This window comes from Zonotrichia albicollis, chromosome 3, assembly GCF_047830755.1.
Source record: "Zonotrichia albicollis isolate bZonAlb1 chromosome 3, bZonAlb1.hap1, whole genome shotgun sequence".
In the NCBI taxonomy this organism is placed as follows: Eukaryota; Metazoa; Chordata; class Aves; order Passeriformes; family Passerellidae; genus Zonotrichia; species Zonotrichia albicollis.
The window spans coordinates 85,330,450-85,353,487 of record NC_133821.1 but is presented as its reverse complement, the minus strand read 5'-3'; the positions used below and the strand labels follow the sequence as shown (position 1 = coordinate 85,353,487).

Here is a 23,038-nt window from a genome sequence, read left to right as displayed (position 1 = left end):
TTAAGTGTGGTATGTTTTAAAGATAAAAATGGCATAAACACAAGGGCAATTTCTAAACACACATTATACAGACAATAATAGTAATAATTATTATAATACTTTAACAATAACAGATGAGGAATGTAAACTCTCATAGTCCAGAGCATAAGCCAACTACTTGCTCACGGGGATAGGAAGAAATTTCCTCTTTCAGCTGATTTTTCTAAAGTTGCTTCTTACAGGTATATTTTTCCCTGCACCCTCTGCACAGAAAAGTGAGTCCTCAACCCTCTGAAACAAGAATGTACATATGAAGACAGAGAGAGCAGTGACATCAATCACTGAGATTATCTTGTGCCACAGTATGAAGTTCAAGCAGAGGTATCTTTCTATGCTATTTTACCCTGGGAATTCAAGAGCCTTTTGAATGCATTTACAAGCTCCTGGTGCATGTGGGTGAGAGCAGAGCTCAGGCTCATGTTCCTGCCAAGGTCACCAAGCTGGTTCCAGAACAGCAATGCTGCCCTGCAGGTGGAGGCCACTTGCATATCTCTGTCTCACAGACACCCTGAGAAACCCTTCTCAGAGATAAAGCTTTACACCATTCACATTTCTCACCTTCTGGACTCACAACCTGCTTATCTAATTCTCATCTTACTCAAAGGCATATCTTTTCCCATGGAGAAACATCTCGCATCTCCTTGAAGATTATCTAGAGGCTGTCTCTAGTTGACAGCCACGTCTTCCCTTCTTGGGCAGCCTGAAACACTGACATAAAAATATTTCTATCTCTACTTCATGTTTGTCAATCCTGTAGTTGGAAGAGGATGAGGAGGGCAGAGATACCTTATATTGGCTTTTCCCAACTCATAAGTGAAGATTCTATATAAGCAAAGACTGTTGCTCAGAGAAGTTGTGGCTGCCCCATCCCTGGAATTGTTCAAGGCCAAGTGGGATGGAGCCCTGGGCAACCTGATCCAGTGGAAGGTGTCCCTGCCCATGGCAGAGGGATTGGAATCGGATTATCTTTACGGTCCCTTCCAACCCAAACCATTCTGTGATTTAATGATTCTGTCAATCTGCTTCTGATACATTAAAACAGAACTTTGACCCATTCCCTCTCCCATTGCTCACTAGTTTGTTGGGTTTTTTGTCCAATAATGAGTGCCTTTTTACTATATCCCACATTCAGACTAAGTATGAAATGATGAGGCTTACTTCAGATCAACACACAGGACATAGTGGGAGAAAAAAAAACAACCAAAGAAAAAAACAAACTAACTAACAAAAAACCCCAACCAATACCAACTTCCTTTGTTGTTCTAACCAATTGTAGAAATAAAGGTATCATTAAAATTTGGTTTTAACCAATTTGGTTCTAAGCAATTGTAGAAATAAAGTTATCGTTAAAAGGCCTGAGACAGAAAAATTTAAAAATATTTTTGTGTAGTATTCATGTAACCTGGGGATTTCAGTGCCACAGAAAAACAGACACAAACACCGTGACTCAAAAGGGCTGGAGCCTTTTCCACCACTGAAAGCAAGCCTCACTGGGAGAGGTGCTGCTCCAAGTGGCTGGTTTTAAACCTTCTAACACATTATATAATACAAAGCCCAGGTCCAGACCCATGCAGGAAAAAAAGAGAAACCAAAACATTACATTTAAACAGTACCTTTCAGCTCAAAAGAACCCAAGCCATGAATCATTTTATCCACTGCAGAATGCCATCACCTCGAAGCTGAAATGCAGCAGCTGTTTATTACCCTGCAAGAACATTAGGATGGGTGCTCCTGTGCAGCCAAAACAGAGAGGAAAACTGAGTAGACAAATAAAACAACCTGGAACACATAGGCTTATCCTCCCTACCTTCATAATGAGTACCAGAGGAACTTTAGGGACCATGAGCAGCTGATGCTTCCAGACGCCCTGTGCTAACAATGCTTTCCACAGCACTTAAGGGATCCTTGGAAGCCAAAAGCATTTGACCTGAACATGCTTTACTTTGCTTAGTTGACAGTGAGGCCAAGAGCTGGCTATTACACACTGACCACAATTTCTATGTCACATCCAAAGTCACTTCTGTCACACTTAGAACCAAATTAATGCCAGAAACACAGTAATCACGATGGTTGTCCAAATATGCAGAAACTTGTTTCACTGCTTGTGGCAGCTAATTGTAGTTGTGTACCTGCCCTGACAGTTGACTGCTAATTAATAAATTGTGATCATGCTCTGTCAAACATGGCTCCCTCAGACCCTGACTCACAGTATCTCAGGGAGATGCTACACGTCTTTTGGAAGTGGCTTATCAAAATTGGAACTGTTTGCTATCCAAATATACTGAAGTTTTCACTCAAAATTCAAAATCTCATTGTTACACCACACTCATCACTGTGGTATCTGAGTACGGCCATTTCCAGCAGAATTCCAGCTCCAGCTGGATCCAATGAGGAGTCACTCGGACGCAGAGTAACGGGGCCAGGATCACGCAGCCAGTCCTGCCTGGGCTCACGAGAAGTTGTGGCAGAAGCTGGACTTCAGCTCCCACTGAATGAGAAAGGGTCTTGTGGCCAAAGGACATTAATGAGGAGATTGCTAAAGCCCTGGCGCTCCACTCCAGAGCACTCACGCAAGATGTGTGCCACTGTTCCCTGATGCTGTGCCAAGTGAGCCTGTCTGGCAGGGCAGTGGTGGGGCACTGCTGTTACTGCACAGGTCCTCTGGGAGAGGCAGAAATCACACTGATTGCACTGTGTCCTGGGACACACAGCCCACTGGCTTTTGTTTATCCCACAGTGGTGTGAAGTGCACAGCAACAACTATCTGCTCTACAGCACAGCTCTGCTCATGCCTGTGAAACAAAGTAAGGTAAGAACGTTTGGTCAATGGCCCGAAATGGGGGCAAAAAGGAAATTGAGCTCTGGGTTGAAATGGCTAAAATGTCAACCTAAATCTCTTGTACTCCTCACCCTGCCCTGTCTCATCCATGCCACACAAGCTGTATTTTCAGCTGTCCAAGCTTCTCAGCCTTTCTTTCCTGGGTCACTTGCAGTCCCAGAGAAACAACTCCCATTATGAGCAAAGACTTTCCCAGGCAAGATGCTTGGCCATTTACAGACCTGCACATGGTCTGACTGATACAGAGATATTGCAGCACTTCTGAAAACAAGATGTTTTCACCAAAACACTCTCTGATAATCAAACAAATCAAAGGGCAACCTAACTGGATCCACAAAAGCAAAATGTGCAGCTGCCAAAGTACTGCTGTTATCTCTGGCATGACTGGGTCACTGAGACATTTCACAGAAACAAAAATATATTTCCTGTGTAGACCAAATTAAAACACCTCTGGAGAAATGTTTCATGTGTTCTAAAGACCTGAAGCTAGAGCTACCCAACTGGCTCGTAAGGAATGAGAATACTTCCCAGGGGTCGATGGAAAGCACCAAGTCTGCTGTACTCATTACAATTGGGCTCAGCAGCAGCCTCTGACCTTGCAGATATCTGGCAGGAGGGTGCTGTGCCCTCCCAGAGAGAGGGAGCTGCCTCCCCTGCTGGGAGTGAGCTCTGATAACGTTGGAGGGCACTGCAGGATTCCACCCAGGTGTCCTTCCACAACAGAAGCCACTGGCCTCTCCTGGTCCACACACAAGGTTTGGAGAAGACAGCACAGTCTGTGAAAGGTAACCTGTACCCCTGCTCCTGGGTCTGACCAAGATCCACCTGCACACCTGGGTCTGCTTTACTTCACAGGGAGGAGGACTTTGCTGCCCATGCACAGGTCCCTGGGGACAGATGGAGGCTGTGGGTCACTTGCTACACAGGTAACAAGACTTTGGTTTCCACCTCCCTAATTTTCCATTTTGATCTTTTATTTTTTTCTCTCTGTTCTGCCTATTGTTAGCTCATGTGCTTATACTGCAGGATCTGGCTGTTTTTCTTCCTGTTCTGGCTGGGACAAGGGAGGCGGATGGCTCCCCCAGGTTGGTGAAACATGATAAAAGCAGAGTGGGGAGAGAGGCAAGGATGAGAACTCCGTTATTTTGCTTGTAACACAATGTGCCTCCTCTCTGCCCTCCAGTCCCACTGACTCATCAGCTCTATATGTGCTCCCACTAGGTTTTGTGGAGAGCAGTTGCCGCTCCAGAATTTTTTGGATGAAACTGAATAAACTCTTGCTCCAGGGAAAGTTCTTCCAGCTGGAAATCTATGGTGAGTTACAAGTGGCAGCCCTGAATAGCATGAAGGCTGGGGAATCACCTAAGAGATCCCAGAGCCTGTGACCTGGATGCTGCTGCCATCTATTGATAATTGGTAACTCACCCAAGGAACGTGCAGCAGATCCTTGTCACCCTGAGCCAGCCTCTCCCACCTCAATTTGGGCACTAACCCTGCAGAGGAGTAAAGCTGGTAACCACAGCCACAGCCCCTCTGCCCCGTGCTGCTACAGTGCTGGGAAAGGAGAAAGGATGGTCTGAGGAGGAAGGACTGACATTTGGCTTTCATTCTTCCCTCTGCTGAGCCCTTACACATGTCCAGCAAGGAAAACAAAGGCAACATTGCAGACTGGATATGCCCTGAATGGCATAATGACAACAGCAGTATAGGATGGGTAATACTCAGAAAACACACTCTCAATGAGGGCTGAGTGAGTACTGCAGCAATTAAAGCACTTTGGAGGGTATCTTTATTTCCTTTTTATTTAGCACCACAGGGGCATTTAAATACCATGATTCAGATTGGACAAAGGGGTTCCATTTTCTGCAGAAAACAAAAACCTTCGGAACCAAAATGAAAACCAGAAAATGTTCACATCAGATTGTGAAAAGTATGTGATTTCACCCCAAACCTAATTAATTTTTCTTGAGATCAGCGCACTCTTCTCTGGGTTATGTTTTTTTTCATTTGATTTGGAGGCAGAACTGAAAAAAATAGAGTGCGGAAAAGGGTGTGGGCAGAAGGGATAGCATTTATGAGAGTAACTGATACTGCTGGAAAAAACAGACCAGCCTTCAGGCACAAAATGCTGTTTGTTTCTTCCAGCTCTATCAGCTGGTGTCATAAAAGCTATTCCTTCTTCTTCCAAAATTATTCCCACTTATCTCCCGAGCCTCTCCTGCCTGCAGGCATCCATCTACTGAAACAGCAGTTCTAGAACTGTCCAACATATAGGCATGACAGACAAATCTAGAAATTGCAGTGGCAGCTAGTTAAACCCTATCTGTTTGTACAGATTCTTGTGTCTAACCCAAGACTAAAATGGTTCCTTAATCAGATTGGTTAACAAAATATGCTGTTATTAATTCTACCATCATCAAGAGCTGAGCACGGCCAGTCCCAGTCATGTCTCTTGTTGGCTCCCCCATAGGCCTCACAGCACACAGAGAGAAGCAGCGAACCTGATCAATATGTAAAAGTGCCCACCCAAAACAGATCTGTGACCACATCCTTTGAGCAGAGTGGGCAGCAGATTATCCCACCTTGGTGATTTTTAGAAACAGATGGGTTTAATAGCCCATAACTTTTCTAGAGACCAAAATCAGGGAGGGAGAAATGAAGGCGATGCTTCAGAGAAACTCTCCCAATAGCACTTCAAAGTGGCAATGGCACAAGCTTCTGGATGCAAGGAAACAGGCATTGAAGTGCACATTATGTGTTTGAGCTTGAGTCATGCCAAGCTGTCTCATGCCAGCCCAGTGTCACCAGCTCCTTAGCAGCCATTTCACTGGAGAGCTCCCAACCCACACAAAGAGCTGTGTGAGTGGGCCTCAGCACCACTCTGCCCCAAGACTTGCCTTGAGCTTTACATCCCCCATGTCTCTCCCTTTTTCTGCAGATCCCTATTCTGGCCCAGTTCTGCTGGATGAGCAGCTGGCCTCTCGCTGTGGCTATGTGCTGTCAGAGGACGTGTGGGGCAATCCCGTCTTCCGTGCCTCGGTGCTCGGCTGTCACGTGGCCAATGAGGTAAGGCCCAGACACGGGCTGGGAAGCAGCTCAGGCAGTACATCTTCTCCAAAAACACAAATTGGAGATAGTATATGGCATTCTAATGGCATGTTTTGAGAATACTGAACTCAGGGAACTAGTGTTGGGAGTGTAGTGTGGAAATGAATAGGCAATGGCTCTCTGCTGGGAGGTTTGTTCAGTGTGACTGACATGGGATTTCCTCTCTCCATGGAATGACACTTATCCTAATGCTGCTGAGTAGCTGCCAGTTCTCAAGCATATCCTTGTAGCTGTTGATTTGCCAGAGAGTTTCTTGAAAGCCTCTCTGGAAAGAAGTAGGCATCTGCTTGAAAAAGCAATGTTTGCAGTATGATTCTGGCAGATCATTTCCTGGCCTAATTTGTGTGGTAATGTGCCTGTTAACACATGCCTAGGAACGTAGATCACACACGTCTATTAGACCCAGATTTGCCTCACGTAACTTTAGCCATCTAAAAGATAATGTCTAGTCTAAACTAGTTGTTTGCTCTTCCACAGTAGTCAATGGAGAGAAGCAGGCATCTCCAGAAGGTGATTCACCCCTTCCAAAAATATGTGTAAAAGTGTAGCCTGGATTTCTAATTTCTAAATGTTAGTTGAGATGAAATGTACCCAAAACCAGAACAAATCAGAATAGAAACTTCATTGCTTGTCCATGTTTAGTCTGGTTAGTCCTGGAAGCCCCACAGAAAAAATATGGTAAAACTTTATAGGCAGAGTTAGCTAACAAGAATGGGGGTGTACAGTGTGCAATGACCTGGATTTCCAGGCTGGAAATTTCTCTGTAAAGGTTTTGCCTTCTTCTGTAAAAAATACACATCTATGTCAGATAGAAGGGAAATCCATGGCTTTGTGTGTGGCTTCTGGGGAGCTGAAGAACCAAAAGGAATTTTTTTACTGGACTTAGTCTGGTGTTAAACACTAAATAGCATTTGTAGATTAGGTCTGAACTACTTAGATCAAAACAAAAGTTCCAGTACTTTCTCTGTGTGGAGACACACAGAGTCACAAAGAGGAGAAACATGAATCTCACAGTAAGGTAGGTCAGGTCTGCCCTTGACCATCTGCTCCTTTACAGTGTGGCAAGAACAGAGCTGAGATGGGGTCTGAGACAAAGGCTGTGAGTGCTGAGGCAATGCCCCTGGCTCAGTAAGACCCTGCATACAAACCATTGCAGACAGGGTGCTATGTTGGTTGTAGGAGCTGTTACTGCGAGTTCTCAAGCTGTTCTCATCACTATGAAATGTCTCAGAAACAGAACACTGGGCTGCATGCTCCCATGCAGCCGCTGCTGGAACCTTCCACACCAGCTGCTGAATTGCCAGTTTTTCTTCCCAGGCAGATGAGCTGTTTTCACTGACTGTGAACATCAAAGTCTCCTCATTTTCAAGCATGAGGGGAGCTGTCACCTACACCTACCCTATGTACTGCTCCTATGCATCCTGGGCTTCAAGAGAAATTGTGTGTGAAGAAAACTACATGGAGGTAAAAACCTTCGCTCTGAAGGAGAGGCTGTTCCTGGCAGGAACAGCAACCTCCACAAATTCCTGTCAGAAGCTGATTGTACCCCATGTACCAGGCCAAATAGCAACCTGCTGATATTTAGCATAGTGTGTAACTGCAGATCTGATTAGTAACACATTTACATGCCATAAATATTTTGTATGCAGTGAAACTCAGTAAACTGTACAGATGAAGTCTGTAAACTGCACAGATGCAAGCCTCTGCAAGAAAATGAACAGAGAGACTTAAGGCCAAGCTCTTAAGCTCATGAGAGTCCCTTTTGGTCATAAAGTGCTGCAGCTGTGAGAATGTCATCCTCATATCTAAAATAATAAAACCTAGAGTTTATAGAGCTGCATCTCTGCTGAATCACACAACTCACAGGACATGATTGTGAGACAGGAGCTGCCTCCTGTCCTGTGATGCAATTGGGGTGCTCAGCCTGCTGCCATCACCTACACACCAGTGTAGAAATGAGGCAGCAAACAATCCAAATTTCATTGCTTTCTGTGCATGCCTGCAACAGGCGGGAGAAAGAAAACATACTTCTCCTGTCAGAACTCAAGGCTGTGCAGTCATGTCTGGGTTGCAACACAATTAAATCATGGTACAGGTGTCTTCTGACTGTCCTGTTTCGTTGCCTCACTCTGCAGCACATGTGGGAAGGATTTACACCACAGCACCTACCTTAGGTACTGGGGATGCTGCATTTTCAGGTGTTCAGCCTGCATGGGAAGAGAGAACCAGTCCTGTTAATGCCAATAACCTGCTTTCCTACACCTCCAGTGGAGAGACCCAGGCCAACTAACTTTCATTTCAAGGCCACAAAAATTACTGCCATCAAGAACCGGCATGCAAACACTTTAATTGCCTCTAATGAATGCAAACTGCTATATCCTGATAGATAGATTATTCCCCATGCCTGTAATAATACTGAAGATCTGTTTACTCCCATTACTCCCAAAGAATCTCCTGTGTCCCCAGGTGTCAGTGAAGACTGATGTCCCAGCAGTTTCAAATGACTACACTGTAGCATGGATGTCAGCACTGCCAGAGGTATGAAGGGGAGTTTTTCTAACAGTTCTAGCCTGCCTCTTCTCTCTGCTCCTATGAGTCATTCTTGGGGCATAACTCCATCTCTGACAAAAAAAAAGGGAGATGACAAATTTGCCGTCAAGTACTGAAAACCTCTCAAGTATTTTTAGACCTCTAGACTGCAAAAAAGATATTTAGGTGGGAGAACAGTCATACACTTGTTCCATTAGTGGAAACTGAGCTCAAGACAAACAAAGGTAGGTGGTTCTTCACACAATGGGTAATGAAACTGTCAAACTCATCACCAAAAGATGTTGTGGCTGCTAAAACCTTACTTGATCCCAAGGAAAGTCTGGAAAAGTTGACTGAAGAGAAATCCAATAAGACATACAAAATACAAAGAAGGTACAGATAGCTCAGGAGTCACTGAGATGAAAAATATTTGAGGCTGGAAAGAATGAGTGGGAAATGATGACAGGAGCATCTATCTTATGAGGAAAAGCTGAGGGAGTTGGGCCTGTTTAGACTGGGAAAGAGTAGGAGAGAATCTTAGCACACAAGTATCTGAAGGAAGGGCATCAAGAGGATGGACACAGGTTCTCCTCAGTGGTGCCCAGCAGTAGGACAAGAGATCAGACAGAAACTGATCCACTGGAAGTTCCACCTGAATGCGAGGAAGAATGAAACAGATTGCCCACAGAAAGTGTGGAGTCTCATCTGGAGAAATTCAAAAGCTGCCTGGACACAAACCATGCTCATAGGGAACCTGCTTAAGCCAGGAGGTTGGACTAGATGGCCTCCAGTGGCTCCTTCCAACCTTAACCATTCTGTGATTCTGTCAAATATAAATGCTTGTCCCATGATTCTCATGTCTTACTTGCTCCTGATGCTCATTTTCCTTTTGACTGTGCTCCCATGTGGCCATCACTGCAGGGGACTCTGTTCTAGTCCAGCACAGCCATTGCTCTCTCCTTATCTTTGACACAGTATGGCTACACACTATAAATGGTAGTCTGACATTTGGCCTCTGGACTGCTCCAGCAATCAACAGACATGGGGACAATCAGTTTCTTAACAGCACAGATATTTTGTCCACAGTGGATTTGTTCAAGGCCACCTGTCTACGTTTCTTCCAGGGGTGCTAGAATATATATATATCTCAAGGGTATTTCTTGCCTGAGATGAGCTCTCAGTATCATTCCAGTTACTCTCACTTCTAACAGGGAAACTGCCACCACAGTATCACTACTCAGCTTTTTAAGAGACACAGAACTGATATAGATCATCTCTCTCTTGCAGACTCAAAATGTTGCATACCAGCAATGGCAACTGATGTTTGTTTCTCCATCAGGGAGAAAGAGAATAACAGTAAGTGATGCACTAAAACTGGGCTACAGCTTCAATAACAGCCTGTCCCGGGTGTACCTGCGAGCGCCCTACCACAGCAATGAGTCTGATGTCAGCGTGGTGAGTTGCTGGTCCCAGCCAGACACAAAGCTCTGCTGTTCCCACTGCCTCTCCAGAACATCAGCTCTCTTTTTCTGCCTGGGCTCAAACAGGTCAGTGGTGTAACTATGAACATGATCACTTCCACTTCCATGTACAGGCAGCGGTGGCTGCTTTTGCTGATTGACACAACTGTCTCCTGTCCTGTTGGTAAGGATCTCTTCCTTGTTCGCTAAAAATAACCACTGGAGGAGGTAGCAGAAAACACAGTCTTCCCATTCTCACTAAGAGAAGAGGTTTACAAGCTTCTCTCAGAACAACATGAGCTAAGAGTCTGTGGCTTTGGTCCTGGACAAACACAGTCCCTGCTGTGACACTACATTACTTGTGTTCCCAGTGCAGTGTCATGTCTCTGGTTTCTCAAATCCCCACATTAGATGCAGGGAACTGGAAACAAGAAAAACTTCTATAGAAGAGCCAGGGAGCCTCCCCTGGACTAATCCCACAGCCTTGGCTCCTCTTTTTCATATCATTCCATGCAAGGCATGCAGCTCTGCATCCTTGAAACTCACGTAATCCTTTTCTCTGGAGAGTCAGGACTGGCCTGGCTTTTCGCAGAAAACTGGTGGCTGCACCTGGCTCTCACAGCCATTTATAATCTCACAGAGATTATTAATGTGAACAAGTGGTGAGGAAGCACAAGGTTTTAAGTTGATGAGACCTTGAAGCCAATATTTCAAGAAGGTGCAAACAGGTTGCTCTGTGCCCTCTTTCTTCTGCCAGTAAGCCCTGGGACAACAGAGCAGGTAGCTGGGAGCACAGCTGCCAGTTCTTCTGAATAAATTAATGATTCACCTGAAACTGGTGATTCAGGTCTGCTTCGACTGCCAGGGTGTCTATGACAAAATAGCCATCATTTGGCTAATGTCCTACAAGGTGTTGCATCAGTGACAGCTGTAGAGATATCCTGGTGAAATGGAATCAGGGAAAGGCAGAGAGGACTGAGTGGTAACTCCAATTGCCCCCTCTCTGGAACTGTCTATCTAACTCCACAGATGGCATCAGCTTCACCGATACCACACTAACATGGACTGTGCCAAGAATTATCCCCACACTAGTGGTCCAGGAATCCACCTTCCTGTCCAAAAGCATTGTCATGGGAGTGGATGATCAAGTCATAGTGAATCCAGAGGAGATGAACTACTCACTGGAGTACAACGAGACACACATCAGAATAACCATCCCAACTGGAGCAGAAGGGGGCAAGCTAGAGGTTAGTGAAAACCTGTCACACACAAATACATTTGAGGGCCTGTACTACAGATGTGTCAAATCATGATAAATCCAAATACTGATTGGCTGCTGCTTAAAATTTGCAGATACAATAAATATTTGAAGAGCTAGATGCTTCTCTATGTTTTGAAAACACTTACTCCGGAATGAGGGATTTATTATGACAAAACATGGTCGAAGCAAGAGTCTGCCTTTAGTTAATAATCTATAAGACATACTAATACATTAGGAGTGAAGGGATTTCTGGACATGCGAATTTAATTGTCTATGCTGCTCAATAATGAAACTAGTCCTGATAAACTGGCCTGGCTCAATGAGTAATTTCCCTGCCAGTTTCCAAGACAGCATGATTTAGCAAGGGACAGGTTCTCTGCATGTTGTTGGGGTGCAGTCACCTGCTTGGAACACAGTTTATTCCTCATCAATATATAATTTACAGATACAGAGACAATGTCAAAAGGAATGTTCAGTAGAACAGAAGAGAATAGTTTGGGCTGGAAGGCACTTTTAAAGACAATTTACTCCAGACTCCACTGCCATGGGCAGAAACATCTTGCACTAGATCAGGTTGCTCAAAACTCCATCCAACATGAACACTTAGAAGGGACTTGGCAATATTCCTACAAGACGGCATTGGTGTGATTTTTACTTACCCCCTTCAAGAGTTCTCTATTTGTGTAACAGACAGAACAAGAGACATGACTGGCAATCCAGGAATGGTAAAAAGAAAAAAAAAAACCAAAAAAACATAACAAACACGGTGATGTGCTAAACTTAATGAGGACACCCCTGCAACTTCCTTATTAAGGATCTCAGCAGTATCTGAGCCACACATGGACCAGACTAATGAGCCAAGCTACCAAACAAACAAAATCTCCTAGCAAAATCCATCCCAAGCTGTACTAGAATACCATTTTCTCTTCCTAGTGTGAGAATTTTAACCATATTCAGTCATCTCTTCATTAAGCCACTGAGCATTAAGACTTAATCCCACATTTTACCTCCTAGAGCTCCATTTCTGGTGGTGTATATGGAGTCACTTACTGCATTGACCTGTTTCTGGAGCACACATGGACGGATGCAGATTGGCAAACCACGAAGTATACAGTCATCAAATCCATCACCACCCCTTTCACGCCACAAATACCAACTGTTATCAACAGTAAGTAATTCCTCTCATTGACCCTTACCAATCTTCTGCTGTGCTACATGTTGCTCCACCCAAACACACATCTACATTCACCAGAATGTTCTCAACTCCCACTTACAATTTTCTAGGCAAAGTCAAGATTCAAGTACTATAGTAAAGCAAACAAACAAACAAACAAACAAAAAAAAAACAGCAAAAACCCTTTAGCCTTAACTTATAAGTTGCTGATAAAAATGTAAACATTCCTTTCTTGTTAATGCCTGGATGTTTGCAGTGAGCACTGGAATAAAGATGTTGTGATGTGCAGTTATCACACTGGGAAGAACTGTCTGAGGACAGCATTCATTGACTGTATTTTCTCCCCCAGATTGCTGCATTTGATACCTTGGGAGTATACTGAAATCATTGTGCCACCCAGTGCTGCAGTCATGGTTTTTAAATTTAATGTTTCAATGCATTAAGGCACTAATGATACTTGGAATTGTCTGGATAAGTGATATAAAAAGAAAAAGAAGCCTCTTACCATACATTATGATAATTTTTTCAAATGCTATGTGACTGAACTAAATTCAAGATTTCTTTAAAGGTATTGCACATCATAGTACACCTCTAGAAAGTCACTGAACCCACTTTCTGTAAAGTTCTATGTATTTGTTGTTAATCCCCTGCAGCTTGAAGCAATTCTCATGTACTCAGAGTATTTCAGATCTGACTGGAACACAAACACTCATTAATCAGGGCCATTAAAGAGATGGCTGCTGGCTAAGTTTCCTGGAATTTGAATGGGAGGCCACCCCAACCGTCCTCCTTATTTGATCCACATCAGCAGTAATTTGATGCTCTCTCCCTGCAGACACTGTGCCAGAGGAAAGGCTATTTAATGTTGCACTTGGACACTTTCTTCCCGATGTCTCTCTGGTGGCAATCACAGTAGGAAATGTGCAATTTTCCCTGAGGGAAGCACAGCACCACGGTTTCAAGATTTATGAAACTCCCTTTTCTAATGGAACAAAAGCATTTATCCTGGAAGTCTCTTTTGATGATCCATATGTTCTGAGAGAGGTAGGATGCAGCAGGTCACTTCAGCAGCAGAGTGGAGGAGGTGGGGCAGTCCCTTTGCAGAGCATGGTCTAGCTTTTATAAACCAACAGTTCCTTGATCATAAAGGTGTCAGTGAGTCTGAGATCATCTGACTTAAGATCAGAGGCTTTTATGTCTCCACCTTGCTCTCCACAGATCTCCAGGAGATCAGTATCAAGTGTAATTAGATGGGATGAAATGTTACTTCCTGTAGTGCCTGTCAGCATGGCTAATGTCTGAGTGCACATCCAGCAGGAAGAGGTTTGTCAAGTCTGTATTAGATGCTGCCCTTTGAAACAGGAGTGTCTTGGAATCAATTATTGCGATGCTGGCAAACACCAGTTTCAAAAATCCAGTAACTCCTGGGCCCACTGTGTGGCTGCTGGCACAGGCCATGCCCCATGTGAGCATTGCTACGGGCAGGCTCAGGGTACTCTAAATGTAATTTTGCTAAGCTTCAGACCATTTGTAATCTAAATATTTGTAAAAGGTATATACTCACAGAGGGATTTCAACCTCTCATTTCAGTGAGAGGATGTATAACTACAAGTCCTCCACCACTCTTTCAACCAAACCACGCAAGGCTGCGATGCTGTTACAAGAAACAACATTGTGAAGGCACAGGATTTGTGCAAATAGTTTTCAGGCTGCAGTCAAACCACAGTCAAATTGCATTAAGGATCAAAGCAAGAAAAGAAAAATCCAGAAGTAGTCCTTTCACGTTGAACACCAGGTTTTGCTTTGGGAGCACTTTTAGTGAAGGAAAAGAGGATGTTGAGAGGGAACTCTCACAGCATCTCCTCACACCTTCTATGCAACCCATTACTTACTCTCCTGGTTTCAGCCCATACTCTGAGTAAAGAATAAGGATTTGGACCTGGATCTCCCTCTGAGTTCTTTCACCATTGGGCTACAGAGGAACCACCACTGTGCTCATTTTCAATGTCTTCATTTTCTGAAAAGGCACAACATTTATATTTGGCTGAAAGAGCAGTTGAATCCAGGCCAGATTTCTGAATAGCTTTAGGCCAGCTGAAGCAATGCTTTTGGAGCCTGAGCTATTTGCAGGGGAGAGGAGGGTGTTGGAATAATTATTTAGTGTTGTTCAGAATATACATGCCTGCCTATTCCAAAAACTGCTGCAGCCTTACTCTTCTCTCTCTTTCAGTATGTGAATAGAAATGAAACAAAATACACCCTCCTGGTCAACTACACCCTTAGTGTGGGTCTGGAGATGACAATCTACTATCAGGCAGCAGAGGTGGAGTGTGTGGTTGCTGATATTGGTAAGCTTTCCCCTGACATTAACTGGTTTGCATCAACAGCATGGCTGTCACTGAATTCAGTGAGAGCATCAGAGTGAGGGTGAGAGCTTTGGGGAAAACCCCACCCCTCCACAGCTCATCGTTGGTAACAGCCAAGTTGCTGCTCCGCTGATGGCAGCTTTTCTGCATACTGGCAAGACAGTCTGCCCCCAAGACACTAAGAGCAATAAAACAAGCGTGTAGAAGAAGTTGGCTTGCAAACTCTGAACAAGATGCCTCAGAACATGAACATACATCTACTGGCAAAACTTTCAGACATTGCTACAAGTTTCAGTTTGTCCTCAAACACAATTCTGCCTCTGCATCCAGGGCAGAACTTGTTCTGACTAAAAAACATTGCTCTAATTTCCAAAGACATTATTTCTATAAGGAGAAATCACCCACTAAGAGCTGTATTTAGCAGGTTGCTGAAACAGTCAGAAGCTCTGTTTGGTATTTTCTCAAATTTATTAGATTTTTGCATGCCACAAAGATGACAGTCTCCTCACTGTCCTATTTTATCTCTGAAATAGCTCTTGGTTCAGCTCAAAGAAGGCCGATCAAAAAATGCATTTACATGCATAACTCAGCTTGCCTTACTGAAACAGGGAACAGTGCTGGAAGGAAGCTGGCAGGCCACTGCTGAAGCAGGACTCCCCATCCCACCAGATGTCAGCTGGTACACCCCTGCAACACAGCCAAGCCCTGCAGACAATGCCAGCATGCACATAACAGGCTGCAGGGGTTTCCTACCTGTGACAGAAATCCCTGCCTGGGCCAAACCTCACCATCAAACCTTCGTTCATTGCTCACTCTTCATCCCACCTTCTTCCCACAGTAGTTCCAGAAGCAGTTGGTTCCTGTGATGAAGAGAACCTGTATCTGACCCTGCCCACTTTTGGCTTGCACCAGTACTGGGACCTGTACCTTGGTAACAAGCTCCTGAACCGGCACCTTGCCCTCACCAATGGGTACCTTGCAGCCACCAACTCCACACACCTGATCCTGCAAATACCTCTGTTTGCTGGGGGACTCATCTATGAGGTACAGGAGCTGTTCAGCAATGACTTTTCTAAAGCACATATGACTGTTTGCTCCCACAGAGTCCTGCAGTCACAGCCTGTAGTGCTGAGGTATTGCACATATTGGAAAACCTCCAGAGGGAAGGACTCTGAGACAGAGCAAGTAGGATAAGAGGCATTAGACATGGACTCTTATGGTAATGCCACGTATTGTGCAATCTGCAGTCCCCATTTGTCTCTAAAAGATATGCACCAAGTCTTCAAAAACAAACTCCTCAGTGTTTTTAGTAAGATGAGGCAAAATGTCACATCTGCATTGAGCCAGAAATAATATTTCAATATAGCTTTTATGAAAGAAGCTCTTTTAAAGTAAATTTTGCTGAAATTTTAAGACATGGCAGGGGGAAATTAATGCTGTGATAATTTGAACTATTCCACAATAATCAGCCCAAATTTATCTCTGTGACAGTGACTGATAAATTCATACAAGAAAACTTGTAGTTCTGCCCTCATGTTGCTTCAGGCTTGAGCCTTCACACTGACTTACCTCTTGTCACTTGTTAATATTCAAGTGGCACAGGCTATGGAGCAAAGCTTAGTACATGTGGATGATGTACAAGAGATAACAGATCTCTTCCATCTCCTCCTTCACAGGAAGTGTCCTTTCAGAAAATTAAAGCAAGGTTTGATGTTGCCCTAAGGAAAGTGAGAACTATGGAGACCTTACAGATGTTCTCCATCAGCTGCAGTTTTAATTCTTCAGCATTTATAAGTAAGTTATGCACTGATCAATCAACAAAAATGTGTGATTCTTTCTTGATCTCAAACCAACTCTCTGCCTTTCTCAGTTTGCCACCCGGATGGTACCATAATGGTATCTGCCCAAATGAGGACAGTTCCTGCCATTGACATGAGTAAAACCAAGTTAAGGGACAGCTCCTGCAAGCCTAAGGAGTATAATGAAGTCCATGCCTTCTTCAAGTTCCATGTCACTACCTGTGGCACTTCAGTAAGGGTAAGTCCATGGCCAGAGCAGATACACCTGCTGGAACTCTCTGCCTCTCCTGCATTTTCTCCCTTGGTCCCCTGCCCCAGCTCCTGAGAAGAGTCAATTTACAATGAGCTTCCCATATGCATAGTTTGAAGGTGACCACATTATTTATGAGAATGAAATCTCTTATGAGAAAGAGACTCTTCCAAGACAGAGCATACCAACAATCACAAGAGATCCAGACTACAGGTAGGAGCTGCTGCTGGCTGACACTGCTCACTTCTGTACAGCTGCTGGGAAATAGATGTGAACACAACAATTGCTGTTTCTTCTATTCTAGACTAGCAGTCTTGTGCTACTACCAAGCCAAAGAGACCCTAGTGCTTGGTGCCTTCTCCAGGGACCCAGCCACATCCCCTCCCTTTGGCTCTGGGACAATGTTTCCACGTTCAAATATTGCAGGTGTGCAATTCTCTTCCTCCATTTTTAAACCTCTCTGACTCTTTCAGTCCTAAGTTCCCTTGTTAAGAAATGCCTTACTTTCACCCAAAGAACCTCACTAAAATTTCCTTCTCTGCAGCTTACAGGAGGGTAAGACAAGCTCTGAATGTAGTTTCAAGAGTGTCCAAAGGTAAATCTCCTGCTATGGAAATCAGATAATTTCCAAGTATGTTTTAGTTTAAATAATATTAAACAACAACAAAACCCCCTGACATTTTCTCAAGATGAATCCTTCATGGAGTTCTATGGGCCCAGCATGGCAATACTCAAACAACCCATGGAGCCTGTGTTCCTTGAGGTGGAGCTGAAGGACGAGAGCCCCAGTGTGGAGTTATACCTGGAAAACTGCTGGGTAGCCTCATCTCCAGACTTCAACAGCAACCCAAGATGGAACATCACTGTGGATGGGCAAGTAGTATTAACTGTCCAATTAACTCATCAGCAAAGCCCTAATTTCTATTTATATCTGTTGTTCTTTCTCTCAAATAGGTGTGAGATTAATGGCAGTGAGTTTGCTGCAGAGTTCTGCCCGGTGCCTGTTAGCCCCCGGGTGAGACACCCTCCTCACTTTAAAAGGCTGGCAGTAAGAACCGTGGCACAGAAACTGGAACAGGTAGGATTGAGTGAAAGGCTCACCTCCAACTCATGGACCCTATCCTAGAAGTCTGCATAATGCTCTTAGTCATGTGGTTTGGTTGGAGGTAGCAAGGAGCAAGAAGTTGGACTTGATGATCCCTATGGGTCCCTTCTAACCTGAGATATTCTGTGACTCTGTGCTTCTAGAAATATATTTAGGCACCTCACAGACTTAATTAGGCACCTCACATTCAACTCAAATACCCTGTGTGCAGTTTTAGTTCTGTTCTCTTCTTAAATCTCCTCTGCCACCTAGCTAACTTGAGATTGGACAGGCTGGAGTAAACAAAAGGATGTTGTATGTAAATATGATTTTTATATGGTGATTCTGGCTTTGAATAGTTTCAGATTCGTATCACTTCAGCTCAAAATGTCTAGAGAGAAAAATCAACTTATGTGTCCCAATATCTACACGAAGTTCAGCTCTGTTGTCTCCTGTCCTAGCCAGTCATCCATCTCCTCGGGTGTCAGAGAAGCAGAGGCATGTGGGTTTGGTCTTAACGTTTGAGATCCTGTTCCCCTCTAAGGACTAAGGAGAGCAGAGGAAAACCCAGGACAGTCACCTGAGGGTACTTTGCTCCAGCTGAGTGAACTGGCTGTCCTGACATGCACTGATACCAGCCATGGTGTGCTCACCCTGCCTGGGCAGCTCAACCAACTGCACTGTTATTTACTCAGCCTTTCATAGGCACCTCAACTCTTGAACTTGCTAGAAGTGAACATGATGCAATTCTGGCTTGTGCTGCTTCCTAAGTGTGCAGCTGCAGCAGGCACCAGATTGAGTTTCTGTCTAGTTTTGGTACTCTGCAGCACGTGAGGTTTTAACTTCTCCTGTCTCAGCTTCTGAGTTACCAAACTGCCTGAGGGCTGCCTTGACACCAACTTTAATAGCTTCAGCTAGAAGGTACCACAGGGAGGTGTCCAGAGAAGCATAAGTCTAATCAGATGTAGTTTCTGCAAAAAACAAGGACAAAATAATGCTCTGCAAAGTGGGATTTGACATGGATCAAATGGCACTTTTTCTCCTTCTCAGGTGTATGTGCACTGTTCGGTGGCAGTGTGCTCTCCTACCAACACACAACCTGGCAGCACCTGCAGAGGACAGTGCAGCTCAAGCAGGGAGAGGAAGGGTAGGTTGAAAAGGAGGAAAGAAACCATTGCAATGCACCCCTGACCTGATGTTTCTCAGAGACTTAGGAGTTCTGACTTTGGCATCTGAAATGCCTCAAGCATGGACTGTGAACGTTGATGTCACCTTTAAGCATGTATGTATTCTTTAAAAACCACACAAACACACTGCGTATCCTTCTCAGGCTTTCCAGGTCACCCTTCCGACAGTCTCCAGGGCTATGTACTTGCTGGACCAGTATGGATTGTTGCTCCAGATCGAAGATGACACACATAAACTGGATTTGGTAAGAACACCAGGCCCTGTGTACTCACCCCGAGAGGTCACCATGCTTTGTGACACCAGCGATGCAGAGCCTGTCCTCAAGGACCTCAAAAATAAAAGTTCTGGGACAAGAACAGGGGATGGACATGGTTTGCAGTCCCATGGTCTCAGCTTGAGCCCATGAGAGAGGGAATAAGGAGAGCTCCCTGCCAAGCCAAACACAGCTGGTGTGGCTCTGGAGCAGATGCCAGCAGCAGAGCAGGGCATGCTGGACTTGGGCCATAGCAGGCAGTTTTGGAGCCAGGTATTATTTCAACAGGTTTTCAACAGGACTGCCCCCAGTCTGAGAGAAAACAGATCCAAATTTTAGAAACAAACACTAAGGCACTAAGGCACGCTGCCATATTCCAAATGCTTTTGAATGGTTCAAATCCTTCAAAGAGCAGGGTTTCTCCTATAGCTTCATCCACCCTTGGACAACCAGAGCTGCTGAGCTGTCTGCTCCAGCATCACTCCTCACTTCAGCCTCTGTGTGTGTCTCCAACAGCACCTGAAGGCTCTGCTGTGCTGGCTGCTTTCCAAATGGTGCCACTGGACGCAGGAGCTACTGCTTCCAGGAACCACCAGAACTATTTGCATGAAGTTTAAAGACCAGATGGTGGGACAGCACTGGAAAGTTCTTGAGTCTGCTGGCAGCATCAGTAAATCTTGCAACCTGTTGCCTCTCTGAAGTGACTACAGAAGAAAACTTAGCAGAAAACGACCCAAGGCTGCAAAAGAACACTTTGTGTTTCTTCCAGATGCTCAAATATGGACTTGCAGATCACTAAAATTATTCCAGTCCTAATTATGGCTGCTTCTTGTAATACTTCATAAAGTAGCTGCCAATCCTCCCATCTGAATGTAAAGTGCAAATCTGAAAAGTCAAATAAAAATGCACCACAGCAATGTAAGCACAGAACATCTCCTTGCTAATGTGCAACAGCAACTATCTGCTGTACCAAAACTGGCTCCAAAGAGCCAAGCAGTCACTGCCAGAGCCCTCCAGCATGCAATAACAGGGCATACACTTCTTCCCCCTAATGCAGAGCTTTGTATCATGACATGAACCTGACCTTCTGGAAACCTGTTAGTTCCTCAATTTCTCTCACCTGCCCCTGTATGGAAAAAGCTAACTAAATGTGAGCAGATGGCTACTGTAGTATGAGCAAAAATGACACCTCTTATTTTTAGTTTCTGTGCACACAGAAAGCTCTTTTTTTTAATTATTATTTTTTAGAGATCAAACCTGCCACATGACCAGCTGTAATCACCCTCAGGATGTGCCTACAGTGTACCTGCAGATGTGGCTGCAGCACACGAGGATGTTCAGCAGCAGTGAGAGGGGGCAGACGGCACACTCGTGCTGATGGCACACTGTGTGTGCTCTCCAGAGGGTTTCCCAGCTCCTGCAGCCCCTGCCTTCCAGCCTGGCTGGTCAGTGCACACACCTGGCCCACTGCCCAAAAGCTGCAGTCCTGCCTGAGATGATTGCTGAATAAATGCCCTCTTAAGGCTGTACCTGCTGAAGGAGTAAGATCAGTGAAAAGGAACGGGACGGTGCTGTGGCCCCAGCACCCCCAGCAGCTGCCTGGGTGCTGCCTTCCTCTGCTGCATGAGCAGTGCACTCTGCTGTCCACAGCCCACACTGCAGAGCCCAGCTAGTTATTGCATCTGCCAGGAGAGCACACTTCCTGTTTCTAACAACAGCAGCAAATTTATAATTTTAGGTTACCTTTCTGTTAATCTAAAAAGCAGCCCTCTAGAAATTTGTAGACTGGGATGAAGGGAACGTAATAATGACCAAATGCTCCTCTCAGCACTCTCAGGCCACACAGGGGAGCATCAGGTCTGGTCTGGTGTAACTAAGGTTCACTTTGTCTTGCAGCTTTGCAGAGTATATTTACATTAACTTGTCTGCAGTAAGTGGGCTATCCCAGATCCTCCCCTTTTGCCCAGAAAACCAGGAAGAGGTACAGGAGCATTCCATACCTTTTCCCCACCACCTGACAGATGAGGAGACTTTTCCACATACACTGGGAGGGAGATGGAAAAGAAGAGACAGATGTGCATACCCATTTCAACAGGGATTTCAGGTTTCCCCCTTCCCAAAGACAATCCAGAGCAATTCCAATCCTTGGTCTCTTTCTCCTACCTTGATTGCTGTTCATGGTGTAGATGATGATTTTCACACCAAAGCTCATGGTGTATTTGGGTTAGGCATTCCTTGTTTGCCTTTGAGGGTGTCTTTCCCAAGGTATGATTCAGCCATGCTATTGCACGGGTGTACTGCTCTGCAACTCGATCCTCCTGGGATTATTCTTACCTCTCAGGTGTTGCAGAGGGAACTTCAGCACCTAACTCCTGTCCTAGATTGCATTTTCAGGCCTGTGGGCTTAAATGGTTCCTTGGATTAGCTTTCAGGAACCACTCTGGACACACCACTGTAGTTGAATAAGCCTTCATTATTCAGCCAAAGTGGAGAAAAGGAACTGGGAGAGAAGTTATTTTTAATGCACAGACAGATGCATCAACAATAACTGAGTCCCCATGCTGGGGAGTTCCCAGCCTGGAAAGCACTGATCCATAGCAACCGAGTTAGGCTGAAACCTACTGTTGTGAACTGGGACACAGCTGGACCAGCTGTTCCTTGCTGGGAGACAAGGGTATCATCCTTCAGGCCCATTTCACATGCTCCTTTTATCACAAACACAAGTGATAAAAGAACTGATCACCATGAGCTGTAGGAAGCAATGCTCTGGACTGCATCCAATCCCTCCCTGTTCATGCACTAAAGGGATCCTACAAGGAGAGTCCTGGAAATAATCTTAGGAAACAGACCAGTGTTCAGCTCAAATGCTCACAACATGCTGGAAGTGAGGCCTCCAACTTGACCAGATCTCTCAGCAAACCGTTTTCCTACAAAGCAACCAGACCTTCCATTCTGCATGAAAGCCACAGGCTGGGGTCAAATCTGTTTCACTGATCCAGCTCATGTCTGTTAAAAGGAGGCAGATGAACATCTGCTGGCATAAAAGAATTTTGGGTATTACCCTCCCACTAGCAGTCTTCAGTTTTGAACATTGGTTTTGCTTTTCTGAATCCCGACAGGCAACAGAGAGCATGACCTGCACAGCTGAGTTTGACTGAGACAGAGGTGTTCAATCCCCACACAAGTGGAATAGTGCACCTTTCTCTCCTCAGCCACTTTTAACAAGGTTACCTACTAGATGAGAAGTGCACAGTGCAGCCCTCACTTGCAACAGCCCAGGAGTTTCAGGTTTCCATGCTGACCAAACCTCCCTTGCTCACTCAGAAGGCATCTGGAAGACGGACTTATTCTGGCAACCTGACGACCAAACCCTTTGGCCTCAACATGCCACAGCTTTCCAATTGGAAAGGGTCTCTCTGTTCCCCATGCTGCACTCACACTAAATATGCAAGAAACCCTTGTCACACTGCTCAGTGCCCTGCTAACCTTGGCATTCTGTCAGCTTTGCCCACCTTTCTGCAAAAGCAAGGCAAAGGCCTTGCAGCACTGAGAGTTGTGTGACAACTCCTCCTCCCACGTTTCAGTAGGACAAATGGAGTCCTAGGAAAAGCACGGGATAATGATGTTACTCTTTGCCTTGCTCTGTAAGGCAGTGATGTTACTCTTTGAGATTCTTTAACGCGCTATG

The 23,038-nt window shown here is 44.9% G+C and overlaps 1 protein-coding gene across 10 annotated transcripts; it reads left to right on the top strand.

The window, feature by feature from the left end:
• Positions 1-3,316: 3,316 nt before the first annotated feature.
• Positions 3,317-20,397, top strand: LOC102069577 (zona pellucida sperm-binding protein 2-like). Of its 10 annotated transcripts, none has more exons than XM_074538054.1 (24): positions 3,320-3,633; positions 3,734-3,804; positions 3,885-3,963; positions 4,100-4,192; positions 5,817-5,944; positions 7,304-7,450; positions 8,453-8,524; positions 9,803-9,970; positions 10,063-10,159; positions 11,005-11,222; positions 12,251-12,404; positions 13,246-13,454; positions 14,641-14,758; positions 15,615-15,820; positions 16,453-16,570; positions 16,647-16,813; positions 16,938-17,038; positions 17,130-17,251; positions 17,370-17,420; positions 17,515-17,698; positions 17,780-17,903; positions 18,960-19,056; positions 19,240-19,341; positions 19,867-20,394. In XM_074538054.1, exons 2-23 carry the CDS (start codon positions 3,754-3,756, stop codon positions 19,320-19,322), a joined length of 2,787 nt encoding a protein of 928 aa, XP_074394155.1. In that variant the 5' UTR covers positions 3,320-3,633; positions 3,734-3,753; the 3' UTR covers positions 19,323-19,341; positions 19,867-20,394. The 10 variants fall into 10 exon arrangements, with proteins under 10 accessions (XP_074394163.1, XP_074394157.1, XP_074394158.1 ...); XM_074538055.1 differs by having other exon boundaries at positions 3,320-3,663; XM_074538058.1 differs by having other exon boundaries at positions 3,905-3,963; positions 19,867-20,393.
• The last annotated feature ends 2,641 nt before the right edge of the window (positions 20,398-23,038 follow it).

What these genes read in the sequence shown, in the direction of transcription:
- LOC102069577 (XM_074538056.1), top strand. Translation starts at nt 3,754, where the DNA reads ATGCACAGGTCCCTGGGGACAGATGGAGGCTGTGGGTCACTTGCTACA. An exon ending in GCTGTCACGTGGCCAATGAG is followed by an intron (nt 5,945 to 7,303) that starts GTAAGGCCCAGA and finishes TTTTCTTCCCAG; the next exon opens with GCAGATGAGCTGTTTTCACT. An exon ending in AATACCAACTGTTATCAACA is followed by an intron (nt 12,405 to 13,245) that starts GTAAGTAATTCC and finishes CTCTCCCTGCAG; the next exon opens with ACACTGTGCCAGAGGAAAGG.